General features: G+C 38.8%; 1 protein-coding gene across 2 annotated transcripts in view; it reads right to left on the bottom strand.

Annotated features, from left to right (window-relative positions):
* Nucleotides 1-21,053, bottom strand: part of dmxl2 (Dmx-like 2) — a 101,430-nt gene extending 80,377 nt beyond the window's left edge. For both annotated transcript variants that reach the window (XM_057828585.1, XM_057828665.1), the window contains exons 1-2: nucleotides 20,952-21,053; nucleotides 14,980-15,455 (exon numbers count right to left, since the gene is read on the bottom strand). In XM_057828585.1, the coding sequence (XP_057684568.1) occupies nucleotides 14,980-15,066 (87 nt within the window). In that variant the 5' untranslated portion in view covers nucleotides 15,067-15,455; nucleotides 20,952-21,053. The remainder of the gene's footprint in view (nucleotides 1-14,979; nucleotides 15,456-20,951) is intronic.
* Between the last annotated feature and the right edge of the window lie 6,215 nt (nucleotides 21,054-27,268).

Below are 27,268 nucleotides of genomic sequence, written 5' to 3'. Positions count from 1 at the left end.
CATGTAGGGATTAAATGTAGTTCATCTTTCCTGGGAGCCTTTGCCATCGGTAGCGTCACGAAAGAGCGATCCTGAATGGTTACCTTTGGTGGAAATATCACTGACATCGTTGTTGCTGCTATGCTAGCTGTGGATAGTCTTCTCTGTTGCATCGGGGAATCTACGTCACACTTCCGGGTTTGCGAAGGGACCATTAACGGAGTGCAAAAAAACTAAAAAAATGCAAATTATCCTTACAATTACGTGTTGATAATGTCATGGTTGTTTTGACGAACTCGTCCAAAGTTTATATTCATAAAATTACACCAAAATCCGGAAAGGTCTTCAGTTGTCCTTTAAAAGTTAGGTGTTTTTCCTACGTGTTTCAATTGAATTTCCACTTGTGTCAAGCTATAAGTTCTAGTTAAGTTTTAAATTCGTCTAAACTGTAAGTCTTTATAGGATTTTGAGTTTTTGCAGTGTTCAAAATAAATGCTGTGCTGTATTGGAGCACGTTAGGCACCAGTGCTACTTGGTGTTTTATCCAGCAATGACTACTGAGCTAAAACTGACAGTTAGCATTATATGTTTTTATTTCACCCTAATCACTCTACTCTACATCCTTTGCAAAACAATAGGGCCTTTGCATGCTTAGTGCTCGGGCCCTAATAATAATATAATCATTGTATTGCACAAGTTGTGAAATAAATGATTAAAAACCTGACGAAGCTAGCAATTACTTTGGCGATGTTACAATATTAAAGACTTGCGAATGGAGGATGACCGCTGAGATCAGAGACCGTCTACAACCGTATTGTTGAGCCAGTTCACGGTTGCGCATCCCACGCTCATATTTTTTTTTATCATTTCCATCTTCATTTCAATGGTAAGCCTCATCCTTTTGCCTTTTTCACCCCCGGCACTAACATTGTTGGACCCATGTTGATTTCTCTCACAAGAGAATCCGCCATGGGTCCGTCTTGCGGGAAAACAAAGAAACAGCGGAGCCGTCATAAATCGTCAAATTTCGAACATGTCGTCCGATGTAAAACAAATGGCGGGTCAAATTTTACGTCGAATGTTGAAAAGATCGTGTGTCGAAGCAATCGTACATCGAGGTACCACTGTACTTCCTCTTTTTCCGGGACTGTTGTGGAGTATAAAACGTAAATATTTTTGTTTCTTCTGGCAATGCCATTGTATTTCTGTATTATTTTGTTACTTTTTCGCCCTTAAAAAACATAAAAAAAAAAAAAAAGTTTTTTTTTTTTTTTTTAAATTAAAAACCAGATCCTTTTCACCCGATTCCGATCCTCAGAAAAATGGCGCGATCGGCCCAATTTCCGATTACATGATCAGATCGGGGACATGCCTACTTTAAACATATCTAGGTAGATATAACATAGCATTTGTAATGGTAAATGAAACAATCTTTATAAATTGTGTGTGAGGTAGGCAGGTAGGTAAACTGGCCTGAGAGAAACAGTAGTGTCAGAATAGCAGCTTGTGTCTTTCATTATTCAGGAGAACAGGAGGAGAGGCAGGAACCATTGAGTTACACAATAGGGACGCTTTACAGTCACTACTCAAAAACAAACTAATCATAGCAGTTATGGCCTTGGTGGTCAAAGCAATACGACTCTTTGCATTCTGTATGTGATAAGCAAGGAAAACTGCAGTCTGTATTTTACTAGTCCCCCACTGCATCTGCTGCAGCACATTACGACTTGGAATTAAAACGCGGTCACCGTCACGCAATGTCTGAGGCTGCTGTGTAGGCCATGGAGGGTCCCCTTAACTCTCTATGAGCAAGTAATTTAGACCTGGCGGAGCTCTGAGCCAGATAAGTAAACATGAGTACACACATCGTACTCATCACCTCTTTGTTAATTTTGTTTGTGTGACCTGTTTCTCTTTCATCATTTACTGTGTACATACTCTACAGTCTCACACACAACAAACAAAACACTGAGGAAAAGGTGAACTAACAGGAACGTTTTGTTAAGTCATAAAAACACTACACTGATATATGGTATTATTATTAACAATGACACAAAATGTTCATACAAGCAGATAAGGTCTAATTTTGTCATAACATTTTCAATTGAAAGCAGTGTAAAATCAGACTACAGTGATCCCTAGTTTTTCACGGTTAATGAGGACCAGAACCCGCTGCGGTAAGTGACAAACCGTGAAGTAGCGAACCACCAAACACATAAGTTTTTTTTTTTTGGTGTGTGTTCAATAGACCCTACCCACGGGACGTCACAACTCCTTCCTCCTGACTGGTGCCGCCCAATTGTCCGTCAACACATCATGTTTCCCTGTTACGGCTACGTACATTCCTCCTATTTACGACGTGTTTTTCTGCTCGTTAACATTAATAATCAAAATGGTGAAGGCGTGTGTGGCGGTCGGTTGCAATAACAGAGAAGATAGACCGAGAAGACGGAGAGACTTGAAGTTCTACCGGATTCCGAGAGACCCGGAGAGAAGAGAGCGAGATGGGCTGCTGCAATTCGACGAGAAAACTGGGCTCCAAACGATTACCACAGATTATGTAGTAGTCATTTTATATCTGGTAAGATGCATTTAATATATATTTAGAGGGTTTTGGGCTGACAACCACAATTAAGATCATTGCTAGGCTAATCTCCGACAACATACACGTATGTATGTAGTGAGAGTGCTTTGGCTGTCAAAGAGGTCTAACTTCTTCTAACGAAGTCTAACAAGGCTCCACTCGTTACCTATATTAATGGCACCTGTTTTAACTCATTATTGGTATAAAAGACATCCGCCCACAACCTCAGTCAGTCACACTCCAAACTCCACTATGGCCAAGACCAAAGAGCTGTCGAAGGACACCAGAGACAAAATTGTAGACCTGCACCAGGATGGGAAGACTGAATCTGCAATAGGTAAAACGCTTGGTGTAAAGAAATCAACTGTGAGGCAATTGTTAGAAAATGAAAGACATACAAAACCACTGATAATCTCCTTCGATCTGGGGCTCCATGCAAGATCTCACCCCGTGGCGTCAAAATTATAACAAGAACAGTGAGCAAAAATCCCAGAACCACACGGGGGGACCTAGTGAATGACCTACAGAGAGCTGGGACCACAGTAACAAAAGCTACTATCAGTAACACAATGCGCCGCCAGCGACTCAAATCCTGCACTGCCAGACGTGTCCCCCTGCAGAAGAAAGTACACGTCCAGGCCCGTCTGCGGTTCGCTAGAGGGCATTTGGATGATCCAGAAGAGGACTGGGAGAATGTGTTATGGTCAGATGAAACCAAAATAGAACTTTTTGGTAGAAACACAGGTTCTCGTGTTTGGAGGAGAAAGAACACCGAATTGCATCCGAAGAACACCATACCCACTGTGAAGCATGGGGGTGGAAACATCATGCTTTGGGGCTGTTTTTCTGCAAAGGGACCAGGACGACTGATCTGTGTGAAAGAATGAATGGGGCCATGTATCGAGAGATTTTGAGTGAAAATCTCCTTCCATCAGCAAGGGCATTGAAGATGAGACGTGGCTGGGTCTTTCAGCATGATAATGATCCCAAACACACAGCCAGGGCAACAAAAGGAGTGGCTTCGTGAGAAGCATTTCAAGGTCCTGGAGTGGCCTAGCCAGTCTCCAGATCACAACCCCATAGAAAATTTGTGGAGGGAGTTGAAAGTCCGTGTTGCCCAACGACAGCCCCAAAACATCACTGCTCTAAAGGAGATCTGCATGGAGGAATGGGCCAAAATACCAGCAACAGAGTGTGAAAAGCTTGTGAAGAGTTACAGAAAACGTTTGGCCTCCGTTATTGCCAAAAAAGGGTACATAACAAAGTATTGAGATGAACTTTTGGTATTGACCAAATACTTATTTTCCACCATGATTTGCAAATAAATTCTTTAAAAATCAAACAATGTGATTTTCTGGGTTTTTTTTCTCCACATTCGGTCTCTCATGGTTGAGGTTTACCCATGTTGACAATTACAGGCCTCTCTAATATTTTCAAGTGGGAGAACTTGCACAATTAGTGGTTAACTAAATACTTATTTGCCCCACTGTATGTATTTAAATAAATGGTTTTTAAACACTTCAAATGTAATAATTATAATTTTTAAACATGTTACTGTCCCACCTAATTATTTTTAAACAAGAAAAAAAGTAGACGCCCAATCCATTTAAAAAAAAAGTAGAAAAATGCTTGTCTTTATTAAATGCTTCATTGAGTTTGTCCGCTCAAATCCGCTCAAGCTGTTCACTTACACACAATGAGTTGCCACAGCAACTGTTTAACAAGTTAAACTATGTTGACGCATGCAGCGCTTGAAGTTTCGGATTCCAAGCGTCTCTGGCAAGATTAAACCTTAACTGTCTGTCAATCATCGTTAACATTAATAAGCAACTCCACTTAACTGCCTGACTGAGGCTACGTCCACACTAGGACAGAAAATTTTCTCCAGGGTATTTTGCCGACAATTTTTATACCTGTCCACACTGCGTTTAAGGTGCGTTTGAGGGCCTCCCCGCTTCTGCAAGGTACGCCTGCATTTGCGCAAACTACGCATGCGTAAATAGGAGAAGCCTCATGTGTTACGTCATCGCCTGCACGGTTTACCTCTGAACCAGAAAATCATTACTTGCCCGCGGCAAATTTCGAAATGACTACACATTCTCGACTGTCATCATTTTGTGACCATTGTTTTTTTCGTGATCGCAAATGAACGCATCACGCAGGAGCGAGAGTGAAGGAAAACAATTAATATTTTTGCCAATTTTCAGAGATCTTACTTTCAAAACTGGTTTCTTAATAGGGCTGCAACAACTATTCGATTAAATCGATTAATGAATTAGTTGCCAACGAATTTGATAATCGATACAGTTTTAGACTACAGTTAAGTTAGGAAGCTGTAATAAAATATTGTTTTTGAAGGAAATAGTCATCCATTTTGTCTTCATTGTACCTTACAACATGCGTAAAACTTGTGAAGGTAACTATAAAAAGTGCTATCTATCCGATTAATCCGTTAATCTGCATACCTCGGTTGTTTTTTTTTTTTTTTTTTTTTTTTTTTTTAAGTTACTCTTGCCTTTCTGCCATCCTGAAACAGTCTGGTCATTCTACTCTGACCTCTGGAATCAACAAGGCATTTACACCCACTGAACTGCTCCATGCTGTTTTTTTTTCTTTGCAAAACCTAGAGATAGTTGTGCGTGACATTCTCAGTAGATCAGCAGTTTCTGAAATACTCAAGCGAACCTGTCTGGCACTAACAATATTGCCACGTTCAAGGTTGCTTAAATGACCTTTCCTTACCATTCTGATGCTTGGTTTGAACAGCAGATTGTCTTGACCATGCCTACATGCCTTAATGCATTCAGCTGCTGCCATGTGATTAGCAGATTAGAAATTTCAGTTGGACAGGTGTGCCTAAAGTGGTAATTGAGTGTACATTAACATTAATATTAAGTATACTATCATTGATTGAACTGTACAGTCCCCATTGCAGAATCACAGTGACATCACTGTGTCATTATTCACAAAGCAGGAAATAGCCTGCAAACTAAAGAACAGATGGACAAATATGAAATCCCACTTTTCCCCCCTTACAATTGGAGCCTTACAACTGAAGCCTGAACTCCACCTAGAGGAATTTTAGTTATACCTTCTTATAACATAGCTCAAAAAATAAAATTGTGGCTTACTACTTTAACATAATTCAGGTTTGATGCAAGTGGATGCTTATTGTTTGTAATATTTGTTTGCAAAAATACATCGCTTAAATTGCTTCAATGGTTGGATTTATTAGGCTAACTTTAATACAATTGAGAGGTAATGCGACCTTTTAAATCAGAAATCATATTGTAATCTTGAAATTGCTAAACTGATCATTGCAACATTGTATTTTGTCAATTTTATTAGTGTTTACTCTAAAGTAGGTGAGCCAGGAAAAATATTACCTTTTTGTAATACTGTAGACTAGAGTAACTGCTTGTGAAATGAGCAGAGGCAACTTCAACTTTAGTGACTCATCAGTATGAAATCAGGAAACAGAAAACGCCAAATTTAAGGGAACGTCTTAATATGAGATCTAGGGGAAAAAAAAAAAAAAAAAAATACCTGTTAAAATGTTTACTTTGCTCAACCTTGGAAAAACTCCTGTGTCATTTTGCAATATGGTTAAATCCTTTTTTTTCATAGCAGCTCTTAATAAATTCAAACCCAGGAAGTGGAATGCAGCTGCTTTTTTAAGAACTAATAGTGAGTTATTTATTTTTAGAGGAAAAGTGTGAACATAGTCATGCATTGTGGCAATGCGAGTAGATAAAAGGAAGAGAGTGAGAAATCACTTCTGACTTTCTTCCATCCGATGCCTTTTATTCCCAGGGCCTAACTCAATCATGCAGACATGTTCTGCTGCTGCAGCTGCTCCCAACTTTCCTGCACGAGCTTAGATGCACAAGTGAAACCCTTGAGCTGACAATACTTCGAATCCAGAACTAAACATTTTTAGCTCATAAAGACAAAGTATTTATGTCAAACAAATAAAATACACTTTGAGACACCAACCTTTAGACATGTAGCATGAGCGTTGTTTGACTATGCAGTGTTGCTTTCCATAAGCAAGATGATGGACTACTGTGCACATTCAGAGTCAAACAACACCAGTACAGTCTAACGGTTGCTGGTGAGGTTGACTTCTACAGTATATAATTGACTAAACATTGGGGATAGAGTATTACTGTTCAGAGTGAAGTCATCCAATCCTTCAGAACACCTGACACATTCTCACAGTGATAAAATCAACCACAGTGCTAAGAACCCCTTATATTTCAGAAAAGTCCTTGGACAAGTGTCTTCAAAGGTATATTAAAAATTCAAACACAATGAATTTTCTGCCATGCCTTTTTAAACACCATTTAGTTTTTATCAATCCATCAATTTATCAAGATTCTGCACAGCTCTGTCACCACAGCCATTTTAATAATGTAAAATTGGTACTGCATTAGTACTTTCTGTGTGTGTACCTTTATCATAATCATCATTGTTCATACATGCCACTGTAGCAACAGAGCTAACTCAAAAACTAGCGATGCACGAGATCTAAAGCTGCAACAACTCATCGATTAAAATCGATTAACAAGTCAGTTGCCAACGAATTTAATATTCGCTTTTTGCCGGCAGCTATGAACAGTCCTGTTTGGGTCCTTGTTTGTGTGTAATGTGAGGCTGCGCAGGAGCATCAGTGAGTAGAATAAGAGAGCGAGAGCTCACTGCAACACAGGGTTGCAGGTTGGGTTGCTGAATCAATAATACTGTCCAGTGGTACCTCTACATACGAAGTTAATTCGTTCCAGGACCTTGTTTGTAAGTCGAAATGGTTGTATGTTGAGCAGGATTTTCCCATAAGAATACATTGTAATTCCATTAATTCGTTCCACAGCCCGAAAACCTACACTAAATCCTTAATAGATGCTGCTGGTACTATTGCAAATAGCAATTACACAGAGCAAAGCAAATTATGTATAAAATGAATAATAATATAATAATAATAATACCTAATATATTACGCAATATTACGACAATAATAATTGTCACCTTAACTTATAAAGACTGACAAACTGTGGTCGGAGGAGGACCGTGAAGATCATAGACCGGGGTCCCCAAACTACGGCCCGCCTCCACATTTGATCCGGCCCCCTGAACAATACCAGAGAGCATTTTGAATTAGTTTTTTTTTTTTCTCTCAAAAGTGTTATTTATTTCCTGGCCTTTTTCTGTGAAGGTTATCTGGTTATTACCTATTTAATTAATAGTGTTATTATTATTTATTATTATTACTATATCGCATTATATTATTATTTTTATTGTATTTACTTTTGTTCCGTGAAGAATCCAGAAAGGGTTATTTGATTGTGGCTTTCTGAAAAACAATTTTTTTACATTTAGGCACTCCTGCAATCGTCACACTTTTTCCATTACAAACTGACCCCGGCCCCTCATCAGAGAAGGGAAAAGTTATGTGGCCCTCACAGGAAATATTTGGGGACCCCTGTCATAGACATTCTATGGCCGTATTGTCGAGCCAGTTCACGGACGGCAGACGACGTCATATTTTTCTATCATTTACATCTTCATTTCAGTGGTAAGCCTCACTTTTTTCATTTTTTTTTTTACCACCTGGACTAACATTTTTGGAACCCATGTTGATTTCTCTTCTAGAAAATACGCCGTGCGTCCGTCTTGCTGGAAAACAAAAACTGTGGCGCTGTCATAAATCGTCATATTTTGAGCATGTAGTCGGATGTAGAAACAAATGGCAAGTCAAATTTTACGTCGGATGTCGAAAAGATCGTGTCGAAGCGATCGTATGCCGAGGTACCACTGTATTACGAGGTGTCAAGAGTTAGATTGTCTTTTGGTTTTTTTTTTTTTGGATCCAGTGTGCCTCCATCAGGGGTGAATGAAGCCAATTGTATTGTTTGTATTCTTTGTTGATGAGACGTTACTACTTAGCACGAAGCGCTAAGTTAGTTAGCGTTAATGCTAATCACCGTCTTAAATGTCTGTATGTATTGCATTTTGGAGAAGCATATTAGCACTTGTGTTATTGTTGGATAGTAAAATTGTCTCATTACTTTTTTAAAAATGAACCACACACAGAAACCCATTCATATAAAAGCTTAGAGTATCCTTCCAACATAAACTCCCATCCATTGTTTAGTTTCTGTAAAGAAAATAAATGAGTCATTGACACAATTTATATCAGCACTTTGCCCAAGAAAATGTTAATCAGCAGCACTTTAAATTTGAATGAACAGCACATTTGTCTGGTTTGTGTACTGAGAAATCATTTTTGTTTTATACTCAGAACCTTTATTAAAAACTTTGACAAGTTTTATGTACTTAAAATAGTAAAGTTGTAGACTACAGTTAATTCAGGCAGCTGTAATAAAATATTTTTTGAAGGCAATAGTCATCCATTTTCTCGTCATTGCTACTTACAACATGGCTAAAGCAACTTCAAGTTAAATTGTGAAGGTAAATGAAAAAAGTATCCAATTAATCAATTATAAGAATAATCGTTAGTGGCAGCCTGAACGCGATCCTAAGTTGTGTACAACAGACATTAAATCACAAAGCACTATAGTACAGTCTAGCATATGACAGCTTTCCACTGAGCCAGTAGAGCAGAGTGACAGAACAGATTTTAAGAGAGCAGAGTTTATGTTAATGACAAGGATTTGAATAATTCAACACTTAACCAACCTGTCAAACAACACCAGCAAAACCTAGTTAGGACATGCATCATAAGATCTCCTTTCGATTGAGGCAAACATAAAACATTCAGCGTGTTACATTTCATGCCATTCTTCTTATTTGTCATTATACACCACAGCGGAATTGTTTGCAGATTGTTATTCTTATTGCAGATGCAATAAGAAATGTATGAAATAGTTGGGGTGCTGTAGAAAATGAGCAGTAGCTCAAAACAAGAAAACTATCCATGCCCTCAATGATGTTTAAAATGGTGATCCTTGTTGACATACTGGTAGATCAGCAAAAATTACTGATGAATGTTGGGGGTTTAAGATTAATTGGCAATATTGCTTTGTGGAGTCCAAAAAAATGCTATTTTCCAAAGCAACTCTTTGCCCTCCATGGTCTTATCTAAAACTGTATTACAGGTGTTTAGTAACCCAACTCAGCTTTGCTCTATAAGCATTAGAGGACTCATTCTTTATAGTAGCACAAGCCCATCAAGAGCTGCTCTCCGTCACCATGTTCTAATTGCGATGTATTCGCAAATGCTCAAGAGAAAAGCACCCTCATCATGCATGCAAGACCTTCGTTTTCATACAACTGTTTATTGTTTTGGACAGAAAGTACTAAATGACAAAAAGAAATGTTGCTTTTAGACCCATTTTTTAAGCTGGCTAGCCAGACCCCAAATATAACAGGACCTGTTGTTTGTTTCAAACACTGCACGGAGAAAATTAAGAAACTATCCCCAACTGTCACAGGAACACGGTGCCAAAAGCATTGTGGCCAATGTGTATACACATAAACACGCAGTAGGGCTGTAACAATACAAACATTTACAATACGATTCAGGTCATGATTCGTTCCACAAAACGATTTTTTTTTTAAATCAGAAAAATATTTTACTTAAAATACATTAATACTAACATTTAATGGAACAAATCACCTGAAAATTTAACAACAATACGTGAAATAAATAAATATAAAACAATTCTATATCCACCCTCAAAATATTAATAATAATAATAATGCTTTGGAGGGGTTTTAGCCAAAAATGAAGTGAAAAATGAAACATTTTGTTTCAACGAATTATTTTTTTAAATTTTTTAAAGTAATAGAGCATATGTTGTAGAGTAGACAAATACAACATGAGACTTTCCGTAGTAAATTCTTTCGATGGTTAAAATTTGAAATAGTTAAATAATTCCGTCTTTCTTGCCATTCGTGTCATTGGACATTTTTTCACTGATTAAAACAGACAGAGGAATGTTTCTGCCGCATATGTCAATTTTAAATGGGGATTTTTTTGAGGGGCGTGTGCTTGTTGCTTTGGTTTCTTTAAGCATATTTTGGAGCAAAATATTGTTCACTTTCTAACGTTGCAACTCTGAAAATTTTTTTAGACCGATTACTCCACTTTCTGCCCGCTCCAAGAGTCCACAGCAGGCAAATTGACTTCAGGCAAAGTGGACATTTATCACTTATTAGCAACAAAAGTAGTTCATGAGAATATGTTTTACCGAATGTGCAAATTTACATGCGAGTGGATGAGAAATATAATTGCGCTGGCTCAAATTTAGGAGAAGGTGCAAGGATGCAGGGTAGCGTGTTGAAGGGACGCAATGTCTGTCTCTCTCTCTTGCCCTCTCATTCACTCTCTCGCTCGTCCTCCTTGACGCTCTCCCCGCCAGCTGTTTTATCCCTTCGTTGGAGTTACAAGTTACAACCCTTTATGTTTTTGCAATTTCACAGTTCATTGTTGATGCCTACATTTGTCTCCTTGCAAGGTACCAGTCCATGCGAACATTTGATATTAACTCAGCGTGAAGGACTGCCACGATTGAATCGTCTCACACCATGATACAGAATCTTGACTCCGAGTATCACGATTTCGGTTTCGATACACGTATCGTTACGGGTTTTATACAACTACAAACACATACATATATGTATATCCATCCATCTTCTCCCGCTTATAAATTCCGGTCTCAACAGTTTCAAGTAATTTCAGTCATGATTGCAGGTTTGGTAAATAAAATTGTTTCTATTTTAGTTAGAAATTGTTTCACATAAACAGCTCTTATGCTTACATGTGCTGTGCGTGTTTTCCAGTGGTCTGGCCCCAGAGCCCAAAGGGTCAGTGTGAGTGAAAATGCACTGGACAGATTGTCTAGTGTTCTTCAAACGTCCTCTCAGCCACATAGGGAAAACCCAAGAGGAAAAATTCTGGCCTGAAGGCAGCGTGAACAAATTTTGCTTCTGAGCTCGCTCTGCTCCACATTGTTGAACAGATACGGGCCTTAAAGCAAAGCTCTCGTGCATTCACGGTCTCCATCGGAGGTCAACATGAGGGCAGAAGAGGACGAGTCCGCTATATTTTGCCGTTCAAACAGGAATGTGTCAGGGTCCACGACAACACCCCTAATAAACTTAAGGAAACAGCCAATATCCGGGCAAAAATGCCAACAAACAGATTAAGAAAAAAATTGGCAGCCATTGCACCTGCCTTAATTTTTTTTCCAGCGGTCAAAACACATTTGAAGCAGTCATTATACAAAAAGCTTCTAAAATGCTTGCAAAAAAAGCTTGTAATTACAGAGCGTCAAAGATGTTACCTGAAACATAGGCCTTTGACACGAAAATAAGTTACGTTAAACATTTTCCACAAGTCAGGTATAGACCAAGACAGTTTCTTGAAGAGCTGGGAAGTAAAACTAAACATTGCCTCATAAGGCATAAAATACTGTCACATATCATTAAAAAAATCTCTACTATCATCTTCATCATCATCGTTTACTTTAAAAACAAGCTGAACAAAACCAATTTGCTCTCCAGTAGTCGCTACTTGGTTTATTTCAAATAGTGCACTTAAGGTTGATGTGAAACACAATTGGAAGGGATTAAAAGTGGACACAATTTCCCATCACAATAGCCACTATAAAACTTTAAAATGTATTCGCTTTGCTTTACAAAATGTAATAGTGACCGGTTTCTTTTGGAGCTGTCTCTGAATGAGACAAAAATGTTGAGTCTCTGCCAGACAAGTCATCATTTAAAGTCCACAGGTCATGCAAATGTGTATCCATTGCATAAATACTCACTTTTGATGTGTTCCCACTCTGCACATAACAATGTGAAGGTTTAGGTTTCCACAGTAGAAAATGTCAATTTCGTAAACTAAAAAGCTCCAGGAGACTCCCATGCTACAGAATAGAGATTGAGAGAAGTTGGCCTGGACTGAGACGATGACAAACCATGGTTCTGTTTGAGGACGAGATTTCTAAAGCAACTCAAAAGCGTTCATGCAGTATACATTAGCGCTAAACGATATTGGGAAAAAAAATGACATTGCGACTTTTTGGGGGTTTGTGAAATAAAAACTAGAAGAATTTTCGCCAGATAACTTGAATAGCTCTGTTTTGGAAGACTTTGGTGGATCACTATGACCACGTTGAAGTCATTTGAGATGTCCCGATCTGATCACATAATTGGAAATCTGGCTGATCGTACCATTTTTCAAAGGATCAGAATCGGATGAAAAGCAGTGCACTGCTAAGCAGTGTGACCAAACTGTTTTTTTTTGGTCACCAGTGCAGCTGGTGTTTGGTACCTAAAGTCAACAATGATTGACACGCTTGTAGCTTTGATCTGGCCAGAGACACCTTGGTAGCTCTACAATCAAATGCACAAATGTGTTAATCATCGTTAAGCTATGTACACAGTCTGAATTGTGCTGTGGCAACTCATTCATTGTCTAAGTGAGAGGCTGTTCTCAGCAGCGTGAGCGTCAAAGGTATCTGCAGATTCTCAAAATCGGGTGACTCTGGTACAAAAATACAGACATCCCTAGTATTCATATAATACCGTTTATTCCAGGCTAAAGGGGTTTATCTGTGAAAGATGAAGAGTGGTGTATATAAAAGGTTGCTTTTTTGCTGCTTTTATGAAAACAACTTACAAAAGTTAGAATTTAAAATTATAGAAATAAAAATGAAACAATCGCATGTTCCGCAATGGGACTATTGCGCATGCGCACATCGCGATGGCGATGTTCAAACGATATATTGTGCAGGCCTAGTATAGATATTTTATGCTAAACATTGTCAGACTTGTCACCATAGACCAGGGGTCTCCAAACTGGTCTTCAAAGGCCACAGTCTGAGCGGGTCCTTATTTTTCTTCCAACCGATCCAGCTCAGACAGTTTAACCAAAGAGGTTTCTGCTGAAAGGAGCAGCATCAGACTGGACTAGTTGTGAAGACATCAGATTGGTGAAAGGCTGATGATAATGATTATCCTTCAATATACAATATCTATGCAACAATTTTCAACAAAATCTACGATATTCTACGAAACACCTATTACTGAGAAAAACAAACTATTTATAAATGGAAACCTAAACAGTGTTTATTATTTGCATTGTCACTGACAATCTGTTAAAAACCTTTGTCAATCTCAAACACTGAGAATATTTCAGTGCGACATTTTCGTGAATAAATACAGCAACACCATATTATTGCAACAAACAAATGAGTGTTTTTTATGATGCACTCATTGCCTGCCATTGGCAATGAAAAGACAACCAATTTATTTGAACTGGGAAGACTGGCATTGAAAGCCATTGACGGCGCTCGATGTCCAATTCATTTGGGCTGAGAGGGAGCAAATAAACAGTGATTCTTTTGCCCCAGTCAGAAGGCAGAACATGACAACCAAAGAGTTAACATGGTGCAAATTTTGGTAGTGACTTATTGATCCCTTTATGAAACAGTGACATCTTTGGAAAATAATATATCGATTCTTGGCAGGAGCACATTGATTTTTTATTGGGATACAAACGTCATGATATATCACTATATTGATATATTGTCACATCCCTGGTTGCTACTATGGGTCCCTGAGAAACATTTGATATTGGTAAACGTTCACAACACAATACCTATGGATGAAATGACATGTTGAGATTGACTTCCCCTATAAGAAATACTTGCCTATTCATCTTCCTGTTTTCTTGCTCCCTCACCCCTTTTTTCTTTTAGGGGTTAGAGCTTTATGATCAATCCTCTATGGACACAGTGCTTATAAGTGACATAAACAGTGCATTTATACTGTTTCATAGGCATCACAAAATAAAAACCTATTTGGCATGCCTTTCTTCTGAGAGTAACCAAGGCCTCCAGCGTGTGTCCATATAAGGCCGTCTACGTCATGCCTGATGCTGGGACGACAGTGAGCTAATGACCCGTGAGGAGGATTTAACGCCAAATGGTTCCGAGCTAAGCCACTTCTACAACCCAATACTATAATGCCTTGCAACCTCAACACACAACCCCCAACTCGTAATACGCACGGTACCATTTAGATCACTTTTGTGCACTGTACGTGCCACTTATGGATGCGCAAAGGGATTCCCTTGCAGTAATTGTAATGTGCCAAGATGCTGCTAAAGGTCATTGAGTGACTGGCGTAAAACCCGGCGCTTAAACAACAGCAGTAACTGACAGGTGCTGGCACAACCGCGGAAAAGACAGAACATGTTCTTAAAGCTAGGTACCGTGAAAATAAGCACAGCGGGAGAAGTCGTTGTTAGCAGGTTAGCTTAGCTTCAGCGAGCTAGCTTGACACAGTCCAGCTGGTGTGAAGCGAGCGAGCTAGCTAAGCGCCCACTTAGCTCGAACCTACTTTGCGTCAATTGGAGACCAAATAGGATGAAAATAGAAACTCACAGTGAAGGGAACGTCATTGACGCTGCCCACCGAGTAGCAGCAATCCCCGGGGTTCACAGCCCCGGTCAGCACCTGGTGCAGATGCATCGTTCGGTCTTCCTTTGAATTTCAGGCCGTTTTTAATAATTTAGAACAAGTCCACCCTGTCGGTTTCTCCATCTACTACCAGCAACGGGGGATTCCATCGGTAAACGTCAGCGTCGTCCACGGCCTCGCAACGTCGTCTTGCTCCACAGACGGCAGGGAACGGGAAGGGGGGGGCGGTTGGTGTCCAGCCGTAAGAATGTAATTTCACATGACCGTGTCATTCATTTAGGCGAATAAAAGAGGCCATCTGTCGCCCCTCGCTGTCAACACCATCCCAGCGATGAATCGTGAACGCTGAGGAGGCAGCTGATTCTCTGCAGCGAGCCAGGCTGACATGCGCGTTCACGCGGTTGCCTGGGCACGACTGGGCGCTCCTAGAAGCACAGCACCTAGATCACAAAGAGTCGGACAACAAGTTAATTTCCTAGCCTTATTCTGGTAATAAAGGAATCAGATGTGTGAAAGAGGAGACGTGCCTTCTTGCATGCGGTTTTTATTTCAACAATTTACTATACTGCTCCCCTGTTAAACATGGACATCACTTCTATTAACGCTGTTCTATGATGACTATGATGACGATGGCGCGCCTGCCGTACTCGGATAAAAATAAATCGAAGGGAAATGAATAAGGATTTGTGCATTATTTTTCATAACTTGTATCAATCTATCGAGTGGAATCGGCAAAAAAACATCAACCAGATGTAGCTGTTGACCTTTTGCAGGGCAAAAGGCTATTTTGGGGAATTTAGAAATAACCATTACCCCAGAGACCTGGCCTTCACAGACGTGGACGTCACATTTGGGACATGTAGGCCAAGATTTGGTATGCAAATTTATTTATTATTACTTCTAATCCATTTTAATTAATAAAAGAAAAATACAGATTAATAAAATGTTATTTAAAAAAATAAAACACTGTTTATGACCTCCACTAACACTACAGTTTTTCATTTATTTATTTTTTAAATTAGTATACAACTCATTGTCTTCTATTGACAACAATGGACGTCCAATTCATTTCAACGGGAGGAACTGTGAATGCTTTCCGTTCAGCCAATGAATTAAATGAGTGCCCTCTAAAGAGGGAAAGTGTAAAATGGTATGCAAAAATGTTGCATTCATTGACAAAATCCCTACCTAAATGTGGAACCTAACACATTCATTATATTTTTCATAATAAATTCTTAAAGGATTTCTTTTCATCTCAGCTGAAGTTTTAAATATATTTTTTAACAATTAAACTTATCAAATCAATAATAATTATGAAGAAAAATATATACATAGTTAAATACATTTGATAAAAAAAACTTACAAAACAACTGCATTAGATGAAACACTGATTACAATATTAAAAAATAAGGAATCAGTAAACATTACATTTTTTTACTAAACAAATCTAAGCGCACCAAATGGTAAATACTTAATAAAGCACACTTATCTACATTGTTACAATACCCAAAGCAATTTACATTAGCACACAGTTACCCTTTCACACACACACATACGCCAATGGTGCTGCTGCCACACAAAGTGCTGCCAACCCATTGGGGGGAAATTAGGATTCAGTGCCTTGCCCAAGGGCACTTCGACAGTGGGCAGTCAAAGTCAGGAATTGAACCGTTGACCCTTTGATCCCAGGACAACTAGAGCTACCAACTGCACCACAGCCACCTGTGCATCAAAAAGCAATGCCCGTCCAAAAATATAAATGACAAATACATACTATACAAGAGCTTCCATTTCATTGCATGGTTTGGCATACTGAAGGTCCAGGTGGTTTATCAATGAAAATCATGACACCATCCCCCACTGCTCATTATGAGGGGTGTGCATAGTGTTTGTGTTCAGCTATCTGCAACTATAGCAAAACTGCTAAATGAATAGAGTTGAAAGTCACACATGATGACTGCAAGCTAAAGTTTGGATGTAAATAACTGCAGTTTTTGAACTGCAGCTAATTCGTCAGTTGTTGAAAACCCACATACACATAAGGTACGGATGAATTTTTGGCTCCGTTTAGTCCTTTCTTTTTGCCTTTCTCACTTCACTTGAGAAAATTTACTTTGCACGTCTGATGCTGCCGTTGTACATACAAGAAGTGTGCCTTACTTCAATTTGCACTGCATAATATAGTGTTGTTTACTTTGTACATTAAAGATTACACCCCTTCTGTGGATATATACTGTGTCACATATATTTATCTTCCTATTTTTAAAATTTGTTTCATTCTTGAAACAAAATTGGAGTTGCATTTTGTCACAGCCCATACCACAACTTGCCAGGTGTTCTTTGCCCAGCCATCGTCCTGTATTTCAAATAATGTCTTTTTTGTTACTGAATGTAGAAAAAAAAAAAAAAACTTGGACATTTCCACATTGATCATGACAAATAGGTGAGACAGACGTGGCTAAAGTTCAGTGTCTTACTGTCTGTTATCACTTTATTATCTGCGTTACCTTATCTCACTGATGAGATTTAATGGAGCAAATCACATATTACTCTTTTCTTCCCGGCATTCTTTCTCATCTCCATTTCCACATGACTGTAGTCTCTTTGAGGTGTCAGTGTCAGTGATGGAAGTAGCAATACCCATATACTGTGTGTAAAGGCAGTCGTCAAAGTATGGAGGTAGATTTGTGTCTTTATTATTCAATCAAAAAAAAAGTTGCTTCGATCAAATAAAAAGTTGCTTCAATCAAAATATATACTTTCAATCGAAGAAAACGTCACTTCAATCAAAAAAAATGTGTTTGAATGCAAAAATAAATTTGAAACTCAAAAAAACATATTTGAAAACTATTTTTCTTTGATTGAATTTTATTTTTTTGATCAAAGTCAAGTTTTTTTTAATTGAAACACCATTTTTGATTGAAGTCATGTAATTTCCCGTTTGGACCACATTTTGGCTAGGACATTTGTGTCTTTATTATTAAATCAAAAAATAAATTGCTTCAAACAAAAAAATATATATTTTCAAAAGAAAAATCCCTTCAATCAATTTTTTTTTAAAAATCAATCGTAGAAAAAAAGGTTTGAATGTGAAAAAATATTTGAGACTCAGAAATTCGCATTTGAACACTTTATTTTTCATTCAAACTGTTTTCTTTGATTGAAGCAATCCTTTTTGTGTTTGAGCCATATTAGGGGTAGGACATTTGTGTCAAAATCATTCAATCGCAATAAAAGTTGCTTTAATCAAAAAACTATTTTTAATCAAAGAAAAAAATCATTTGCAAAAACTTTTTTTTTTTTTTAATATATTTTTTATTTGAAATATATATATATATTTTTTATTGAAGTGTCACTTTTTTTGAAAAGCAAAAAGTTTTAAACTTATTTTTTTCAAAGTGGAAAAAGTTTTGAACACACTTTTTTTTTTTGAAGTGGAAAAAGTTTTGAAGGCACTTTTTTTCGATTGAATCATTTTGACACAAAGATTCTCCTTCAACGCTAGTTCCGGTGTGTTTGATTGGCAGGTAGCTGAGCCAATGACATAAAAGTATGAAGCAAGCATAATGACCACCAGGGCTCCATCCAGCCATCGGAGTCTGTTGGAGTCTAAGCCGAATATTGGGCACCGGTACGGGCGTGTGACATCGGCATTTCACCGGAGTACGGTGCCCTGTTGCTTAATGTGATTTAACACGGCGAACTTCACCCGCTGCCCTGACGTGACGGTTGGCAATTGGTTCCAACCGGAGTGTCCGCGACGCGCCGGTACGGGAGTGGTCGGCGAGTGGCCCGACACTAGCCTGCCCAGTAAGCGTCCACGCCGGCAGCCCCATCGCTTCAGCTTTGAATGAGTGCCGTGTCATTCGCGGGGCGTCCACTCGACAGCCGGCCTCCGTGCCTGGGGGGTGATATCGGGGTCCGACCAGTGTGCCACGACAGGGCACCGTACCGTTGCGGGTACTCCGGTGAAATGCCGATGTCACATACCCGTACCGGTGCCCTATATTCGGCTTAGACTCCAACAGACTCCGATGGCTGGATGGAGCCCTGGTGGCCATTATGCTTGCTTCATACTTTTATGTCATTGGCTCAGCTACCTGCCAATCAAACACACCGGAACTAGCGTTGAAGGAGAATCTTTGTGTCAAAATGATTCAATCGAAAAAAAGTGCCTTCAAAACTTTTTCCACTTCAAAAAAAAAAGTGTGTTCAAAACTTTTTCCACTTTGAAAAAAATAAGTTTAAAACTTTTTGCTTTTCAAAAAAAGTGACACTTCAATAAAAAAAATATATATATTTCAAATAAAAAAAAAATATATATATATATAAAAAAAAAAAGTTTTTGCAAATGATTTTTTTCTTTGATTAAAAATAGTTTTTTGATTAAAGCAACTTTTATTGCGATTGAATGATTTTGACACAAATGTCCTACCCCTAATATGGCTCAAACACAAAAAGGATTGCTTCAATCAAAGAAAACAGTTTGAATGAAAAATAAGGTGTTCAAATGCGAATTTCTGAGTCTCAAATATTTTTTCACATTCAAACCTTTTTTTCTACGATTGATTTTTTTTTAAAAAATTGATTGAAGTGATTTTTCTTTTGAAAATATATATTTTTTTGTTTGAAGCAATTTATTTTTTGATTGAATAATAAAGACACAAATGTCCTAGCCAAAATGTGGTCCAAACGGAAAATTACATGACTTCAATCAAAAATGGTGTTTCGATTAAAAAAAACTTGACTTTGATCAAAAAAATAAAATTCAATCAAAGAAAAATAGTTTTCAAATATATTTTTTTGAGTTTCAAATTTATTTTTGCATTCAAACACATTTTTTTTGATTGAAGTGACGTCTTCTTCGATTGAAAGTATATATTTTGATTGAAGCAACTTTTTATTTGATCGAAGCAACTTTTTTTTTGATTGAATAATAAAGACACAAATCTACCTCCATACCAAAGCGGCTGCCTAAATAGTTATCCAAATGTTTAACAATGTTTGCGGGTGTTGCTGATTGTGTCTCAATACACTCGTCTCACCCGTGCAGGCCGTGTGGTTTCAGTTTCCTCTCAGTGATGATATGAATGTGAATGGAGAATAAAGGAAAAAAAGATAAATGAGATGAGACCAAGACTCATCATTCACTCTTTTTACATAATTTTGACTTATATCCGATGGAACTCAATTTATTAACAACTGAAATAATGAGGTTGCGCAAGTATGCACTCCCACTTCTATATAAATCATGATGTAACATTTTAAACTCGTGCTAAATGTGAGTCAGCACACACCTGCAGCAAATTAAAGGACATTTGATGAACCCCAATAAGATTTACAACAGTAAAACAATAAAATATATTATGTTAAATATTTTATTTTTACTACACTGCTGGCCAAAAGTATTGGCACCCCTGCATTTCCTTCAGATAATGCTCAATTTCTCCCAGAAAATGATTGCAATTACAAATGCTTTGATGGTAATTTCTTAATTTTTTTGCTTGCAATGAAAAAACACAAAAGAGAATGGGAAAAAAATTAACTAATTATCATTTTATACAAAACTCCAAAAATGGGCCGGACAAAAGTATCGGCACCCTTTGAAAAATCATGTGATGCTTCTCTAATTTGTGTAATTAACAGCACCTGTTACTTACCTGTGGCACATAAAAGGTAGTGGCAATAACTGAATCACACTTAAAGCCAGTTAAAATAGATTAAACTTAACTCAACCTCTGTCCTGTGTCCTTATGTGTACCACAATGAGCATGAAGAAAATAAAAGAAGAACTGTCTGAGGACTTGAGAAGCAAAATTGTGAGAAAGCATGGGCAATCTCAAGGCTACAAGTCCATCTCCAAAGACCTGAATGTTCCTGTGTCTACCGTGCACAGTGTCATCAATAAGTGTAAAGCCCATGGCACTTTGGCTTACCTCCCGAGCTGTGGACGGAAAAGAAAAATTGACGAGAGATTTCAACGAAAGATTGTGCGGATGGTGGATAAAGAACCTCCACTAACATCCAAACTGTTAGGGCCTCCGTCCCTCCTTCCTGAGCCCTGCCTCAGGTGAGGGGAGTTTTGCCTGATTACAGGTCGAACGTCAGACGGGTGGAGCGGCCAGCTGTAAGCAATCGTCATCAGCCAGCTTAAAAGCCCAGCGGACGCAACACCACGTCGCCCGAACAACTTGTCTGTTTTCCACGTCAGTTGATTCTCGCATCCCTAGTGTATCTATTGGCTTTGACCTCCGGCTCACGATATCTTTTGTTTCCAGGACCTGATCAGCGCACCCCTCGTCGGATACTTCTGTCAACCCCAGCCTGTCAAACCCCCAGCTGACAGCTACACACGTGGCAGCCACAGTGTTCTCCACGACCATTCCGCCTCCTGCCTCGCTTGAAGCTAGAGACCCAAATAAACGAGAATTATCCCTCTCATTGTGTTTGTCACGTTGCCTGCGTTGGGATCCCCCCACCGGTTCCGCGAACCCTAACACAAACAAGTTCAAGCTGTCCTGCAGTCGTAGGGTACAACAGTGTCAACCCCTACTAAAGACAGGCTGGAGTTTGCCAAAACTTACCTGACAAACCAAAAATGTTTTGGAAGAATGATCTCTGGTCAGATGAGACAAAAGTAGAGCTTTTGGGGAAAAGGCATCAACATAGCGTTTACTAGAAAAAAAATGTAGTCTTCTTCAAAGAAAAGAACACGGTCCCTGCAGACAAACTTAGCGGAAGTTCCCTGATGTTTTGGGGTTGCTTCGCTTCCTCATGCACAGGACTGCTTGACCGTGTGCATGGCATTATGAAGTCTGAAGACTACCAACAAAGTGTGCAGCATAATGTAGGCCCCAGTGTGAGAAAGCTGGGTCTCCCTCAGAGGTCATGGGTCTTCTAGCAGGACAATGAACCAAAAACACTTCAAAAATCACAAGAAATTGGTTTGACAGAAAGCACTGGAGAGTTAAAGTTGCCAGCAATGAGTCCAGACCTGAATCCCATAGAACAGCTGTGGAGATACAGTGGGGCAAATAAGTATTTAGTCAACCACTAATTGTGCAAGTTCTCCCACTTGAAAATATTAGAGAAGCCTGTAATTGTCAACATGGGTAAACCTCAACCATGAGACAGAATGTGAAAAAAAAACAGAAAATCAAATTGTTTGATTTTTAAAGAATTTATTTGCAAATCATGTTGGGAAATAAGTATTTGGTCAATACCAAAAGTTCATCTCAATACTTCGTTATGTACCCTTTGTTGGCAATAACGGAGGCCAAACATTTTCTGTAACTCTTCACAAGCTTTTCACACACTGTTGCTGGTATTTTGGCCCATTCCTCCATGCAGATCTCCTCTGGAGCAGTGATGTTTTGGGCCTGTCGTTGGGCAACACAGATTTTCAACGTCCTCCACAGATTTTCTATGGGGTTGAGATCTGGAGACTGGCTTGGCCACTCCAGGCCCTTGAAATGCTTCTTATGAAGCCACTCTTTTTTTGCCCTGGCTGTGTGTTTGGGATCATTGTCATGCTGAAAGACCCAGCCATGTCTCATCTTCAATGCCCTTGCTGATGGAAGGAGATTTTCACTCATATTCTCTCGATACGTGGCGTCATTAATTCTATCCTTTACACAGATCAGTCGTCCTGGTCCCTTTGCAGAAAAGCAGCCCCAAAGCATGATGTTTGCACCCCCATGCTTCACAGTGGGTATGGTGTTCTTCGGATGCAATTCAGTATTCTTTCTCTTCCAAACACGAGAACCTGTGTTTCTACCAAAAGGTTCTATTTTGGTTTCATCTGACCATAACACATTCTCCCAGTCATCTTCTGGATCATCCGAATGCTCTCTAGCAACCGCAGACGGGCCTGGACGTATACCGGATTCAGCAGGAGGACACGTCTGGCAGTGCAGGATTTGAGTCCCTGGCGCCGCATTGTGTTACTGATAGGAGCCTTTCTTACTGTGGTCCCAGCTCTCTGCAGGTCATTCCCTAGGTCCCCCCATGTGGTTCTGGGATTTTTGCTCACCGTTCTTGTTATCATTTTGACGCTACGGGGTGAGATCTTGCACGGAGCCCCAGATCGAGGGAGATTATCAGTGGTCATGTATGTCTTCCATTTTGTAATAATTGCTCCCACAGTTGATTTCTTTACACCAAGTGTTTTACCTATTGCAGATTTAGTCTTTCCAGCCTGGTGCAGGTCTACAATTTTGTCTCTGGTGTCCTTCGACAGCTCTTTGGTCTTGGCCATAGTGGAGTTTGGAGTGTGACTGACTGAATTTGTGGACAGGTGTCTTTTATACCGATAATGAGCTAAAACAGGTGGCAGTAATACAGGTAATGAGTGAAGCCTCGTCAGACCTCGTTAGAAGAAGTTAGACATCTTTGACAGCCAGAAATCTTGCTTGTTTGTAGGTGACCAAATACTTATTTTCCACTCTAATTTGGAAATAACTTTTTTAAAATCAAAAAAATTGATTTTCTGTCCCCCCCCCCCCCACATTCTGTCTCTCATAAGATTTACCAATGTTGACAATTACAGGCCTCTCTAATCTTTTCAAGTAGGAGAACTTGCACAATTGTTGGTTGACTAAATACTTATTTGCCCCACTGTATCTGAAAATGGCAGTTTGGAGAAGGCACCCTTCAAATCTCAGAGACCTGGAGCAGTTGGCCAAAGAAGAACGGTTTAAAAATCCAGCAGAGCATTGTAAGAAACTCATTGATGGATACCGGAAGCAGTTGTTCGCAGCTATTTTGTCCAAAGGTTGTGCTACCAAGTATTAGGCGGAAAGTGCCAATACTTGTGTCGGGCCCATATTTGGAGTTTTGTGTAAAATGATAATGATTTATTATTTTTTTCCCATTCTCTCATTCTGTTTTTTCATTGCAAGCAAAATAAATGAAGCTATTACTACTAAAGCCTTTGTAATTGCAATCATTTTCTGGGAGAACTTGAGAATTATGACAAAATTGCAGGTGTGCCAATACTTTTGGCCAGCAGTGTAACAATTCATTGCAACGGATCGATTACTGATATCAAAGATTTAGAATAACCTACAGTATGAGGTAAAACATTTTTCAGGAATTAACTGTTTTCATACATGTTTACCAAACAACATGTAACTGTACTAGTTTATGGTACATTTGCACCTATTTTCATTATTAATACTAATGTGAAATAAATAACATGCTAAATGTTTGTGTAGCAGCCTCACAAAGTATATTCAGCTGAGGTGCCACATTCATTTTAAAAGTTAATGCACATTTCTGTGAAAAAAAAATAAAAAAGCTATGTACAGTATATTTCCATGTAACGATAACCGATAAACTGAAAATGCAGGCCAGAATTGAGACATTGGGTAACAGGCTCCAATTTACTCTATCCCAATACTATTCGGTTCATCATTTTACAATGAAGCAAGCATTGTTCTTGGTCACTGCATTATACTTGACCTGTGAATAAGGAATGTAAAACACAGGTTCTTCTTTTGTGATACATAGAGTGAAGCAGAATGGTGGACAGTGTGAATATCACTAGACACTATATGTGTATGTATTTTTTTTTTTTTAAAGTTGCGTGGAGTGGGGGCTGATGTTTGTCAGACAAGCCTGTGTGATCTAAAGAGAACATAATTAAATGCATTATAGATTTTCTCATTTCATGGATGACTGCTAGCTGGAGGCTGCACAAGTGTTGCCCTGAGGTGCTATGCATTCTACCACAAATGTTAAGGATGAAATAGAACTTGAACGTGTAGTGGAATTCATAAAAATTGCATGCTTAATGCCTTGCTGTGCCAAGATGGGCATGAATGTTACATCAGGTAGAAAAAAGTCAAGTGAAATTTACCCAACATAAAAAATAAAATAAAATAAATAAATAAAAAAATCACCAAAATTAATAGAGACAAATTATATAAGTGTATTATGAATGATAAATGGCAAGGAATAACAATTTGTAAGCTTTTCTTATTTAAATGATATACCAAAATGTAGGGACAATACACTATACAGTGAAGGTCACCATCAAAGGTTAAAGAGCTGGGAAAGAATGAAACCAAATGCAAAGTTCTGTGAACAGGCATCCAACAATGTGGCAGAGGTTAGAAAGTGAAGGAAAAATAATGGAGGAATTACAGAGCAGGCAGGCAAGTGTTCAGCCATTCACCAGATTCATGAACAGATGTGACGTACACGCCTCCGGTCTTGTGCTTGACCCACAATCTGTGTCATAGTCTTCATCTTCTTCTACTCACAGAGCCGTTTGTGTTCTAAGAGAGGTCATTATTTCAGCAAGATAGTGAAATTTAAACTGGACTGGGCATGTTGTTATTTGCAATATTAATGCATTTTCACAGTCACTTTCTTCTTATTTCTGGCTAAAGGGCTTACTTTGGAAGCTAATGACTGTCTGGCCCTAAACTGAATTCTGAACTTTAAATGCCAAAGAATGATGTGATGATGCAGTAAAATTTTTAGAGTGATTCAGTTGTGTCCTGATTCACGAATGTAATTCTCCCAGACGACTGGTGGGTTACATCATAGACAACAACATTCCTATTAGTTTATTAACATTAACAATCAAATCAATTTGCTCTGTCTTTGTTCTCTCTACTAATGTGACCTCCTGCTTCATATTTGACTTTGGTCATGTTTTCTTTTTGTTTTTGTTGTTGTTGTTTTTTTTTTTTTAATAGCGCTGTGCCTTAAATCTAATTTTGTTCATGCTCAGTCTCCTGGATCTGTCTTGCTCACAATCTCCTGAAATCCTCTGTGCCTGCAGAGATACAGAAGATTGATGACTGCTATCAGAGTGTTGTCTCCTGCTTTGACAGCGATACATTTTTTCCTTTCTCAATATACCTCCTATTTTCACTCCGATGAAGGTCTTTTACTGAGGTTGGATGAGAGTCATGTGAAAATAAAAGTCAGTCACTCAACTAGAGCTATGCTCTGTAAACATTGGAATTGTAAATGTAAATTACTGTAGATAGAATCTCATCTTTTCATGGGAACAAACTAAACAACTGAAAGTAAGAAATCATTTCCCAGCTTTCTTTTTTTTTGTTTAGTTTGGCTGTGCTTGTGGACAAAAGCAGTCCTGTTTCTCCTGAAGGAAGGATCCATTCTTATTTATTCTTGTTATTCCCTGACAAAGAAGTTATTTGTTATATTTAATTTATCTAGACGGACAATTTTGAGTGGTATTAAGACAAATGTTTATTTTTTTGCATTCCTGGTAGAGGTGCACGATAATTATCGGTCCGATAATAGGAATTGTGACGTCATCCCAATAAATCCGATAACATTATTAATAGGCCAGATAATAGATAGATAGGCTTGCTGTCCTATTATTGCCAGGTTAAGGAAGTTGTTTCATGGACCAAGATCGCAAAAGTCTTTCCTCAGATATCTTGAAATAAGAAAAATAGCCAACTGAAAATAAGGTTAACAGATTTATTTTAAAGGGCAACTGAAGACCTTTCCGGATTTTGGTGTAATTTTATGAATATAAACTTTGGACAAGTTCGTCAAAACAACCATGACATTATCAACACGTAATTGTAAGGATAATTTGCGTTTTTTTGCAGTCCGTTAATGGTCCCTTCGCAAACCCGGAAGTGTGACGTAGGCAACAGAAGACTACCCACAGCTAGCATAGCAGCAACAACGATGTCAGTGATATTTCCACCAAAGGTAACCATTCAGGATCGCTCTTTCGTGACGCTACCGATGGCAAAGGCTCCCAGGAAAGATGAACTACAATTAATCCCTACATGTTTGAACCTGAGGCGTCAGATGACGGCGTTTTACTTGACACAGCAGATGCCGTCATGACGCCAATTGACAGCTCGACACTTCACGAACGGGAGAGTGAGTGGTAAGTCCAGCATCGTGACTTTTTTATTAGAGAGAATGCGATTACATGGTTGTATATTTTTCCATGCTCTACACCAGGGGTCGCGTTAACCGAATATTTTCCGTCGTTGACCGTTTTTTTTAAACGGTGACGGAAAAAACTGAAGTCCGTCCGTCATTTTGACAGGTTGCAATTCACACCCCAGACCACAGGGTGGCAAGTGAGCATATTAATTAGCTATTGTCTCTCTTAATGCATGACGTCGTTGGCTATTCTGTCAGAATATTGTAGCGTCACCGGGGTCTGGCGGCAGCACCGTGATTGACACATCAACACGAGGTTCTTATTGGTGCACCCGGTGTGCCAGCGCGCCATCCAATTGGT

The sequence above is a fragment of the Corythoichthys intestinalis genome, chromosome 1 (assembly GCF_030265065.1).
Source record: "Corythoichthys intestinalis isolate RoL2023-P3 chromosome 1, ASM3026506v1, whole genome shotgun sequence".
NCBI lineage: Eukaryota > Metazoa > Chordata > Actinopteri > Syngnathiformes > Syngnathidae > Corythoichthys > Corythoichthys intestinalis.
Note: the sequence above shows the minus strand (reverse complement) of the source record. Positions and strands in the feature narration are given on the sequence as shown.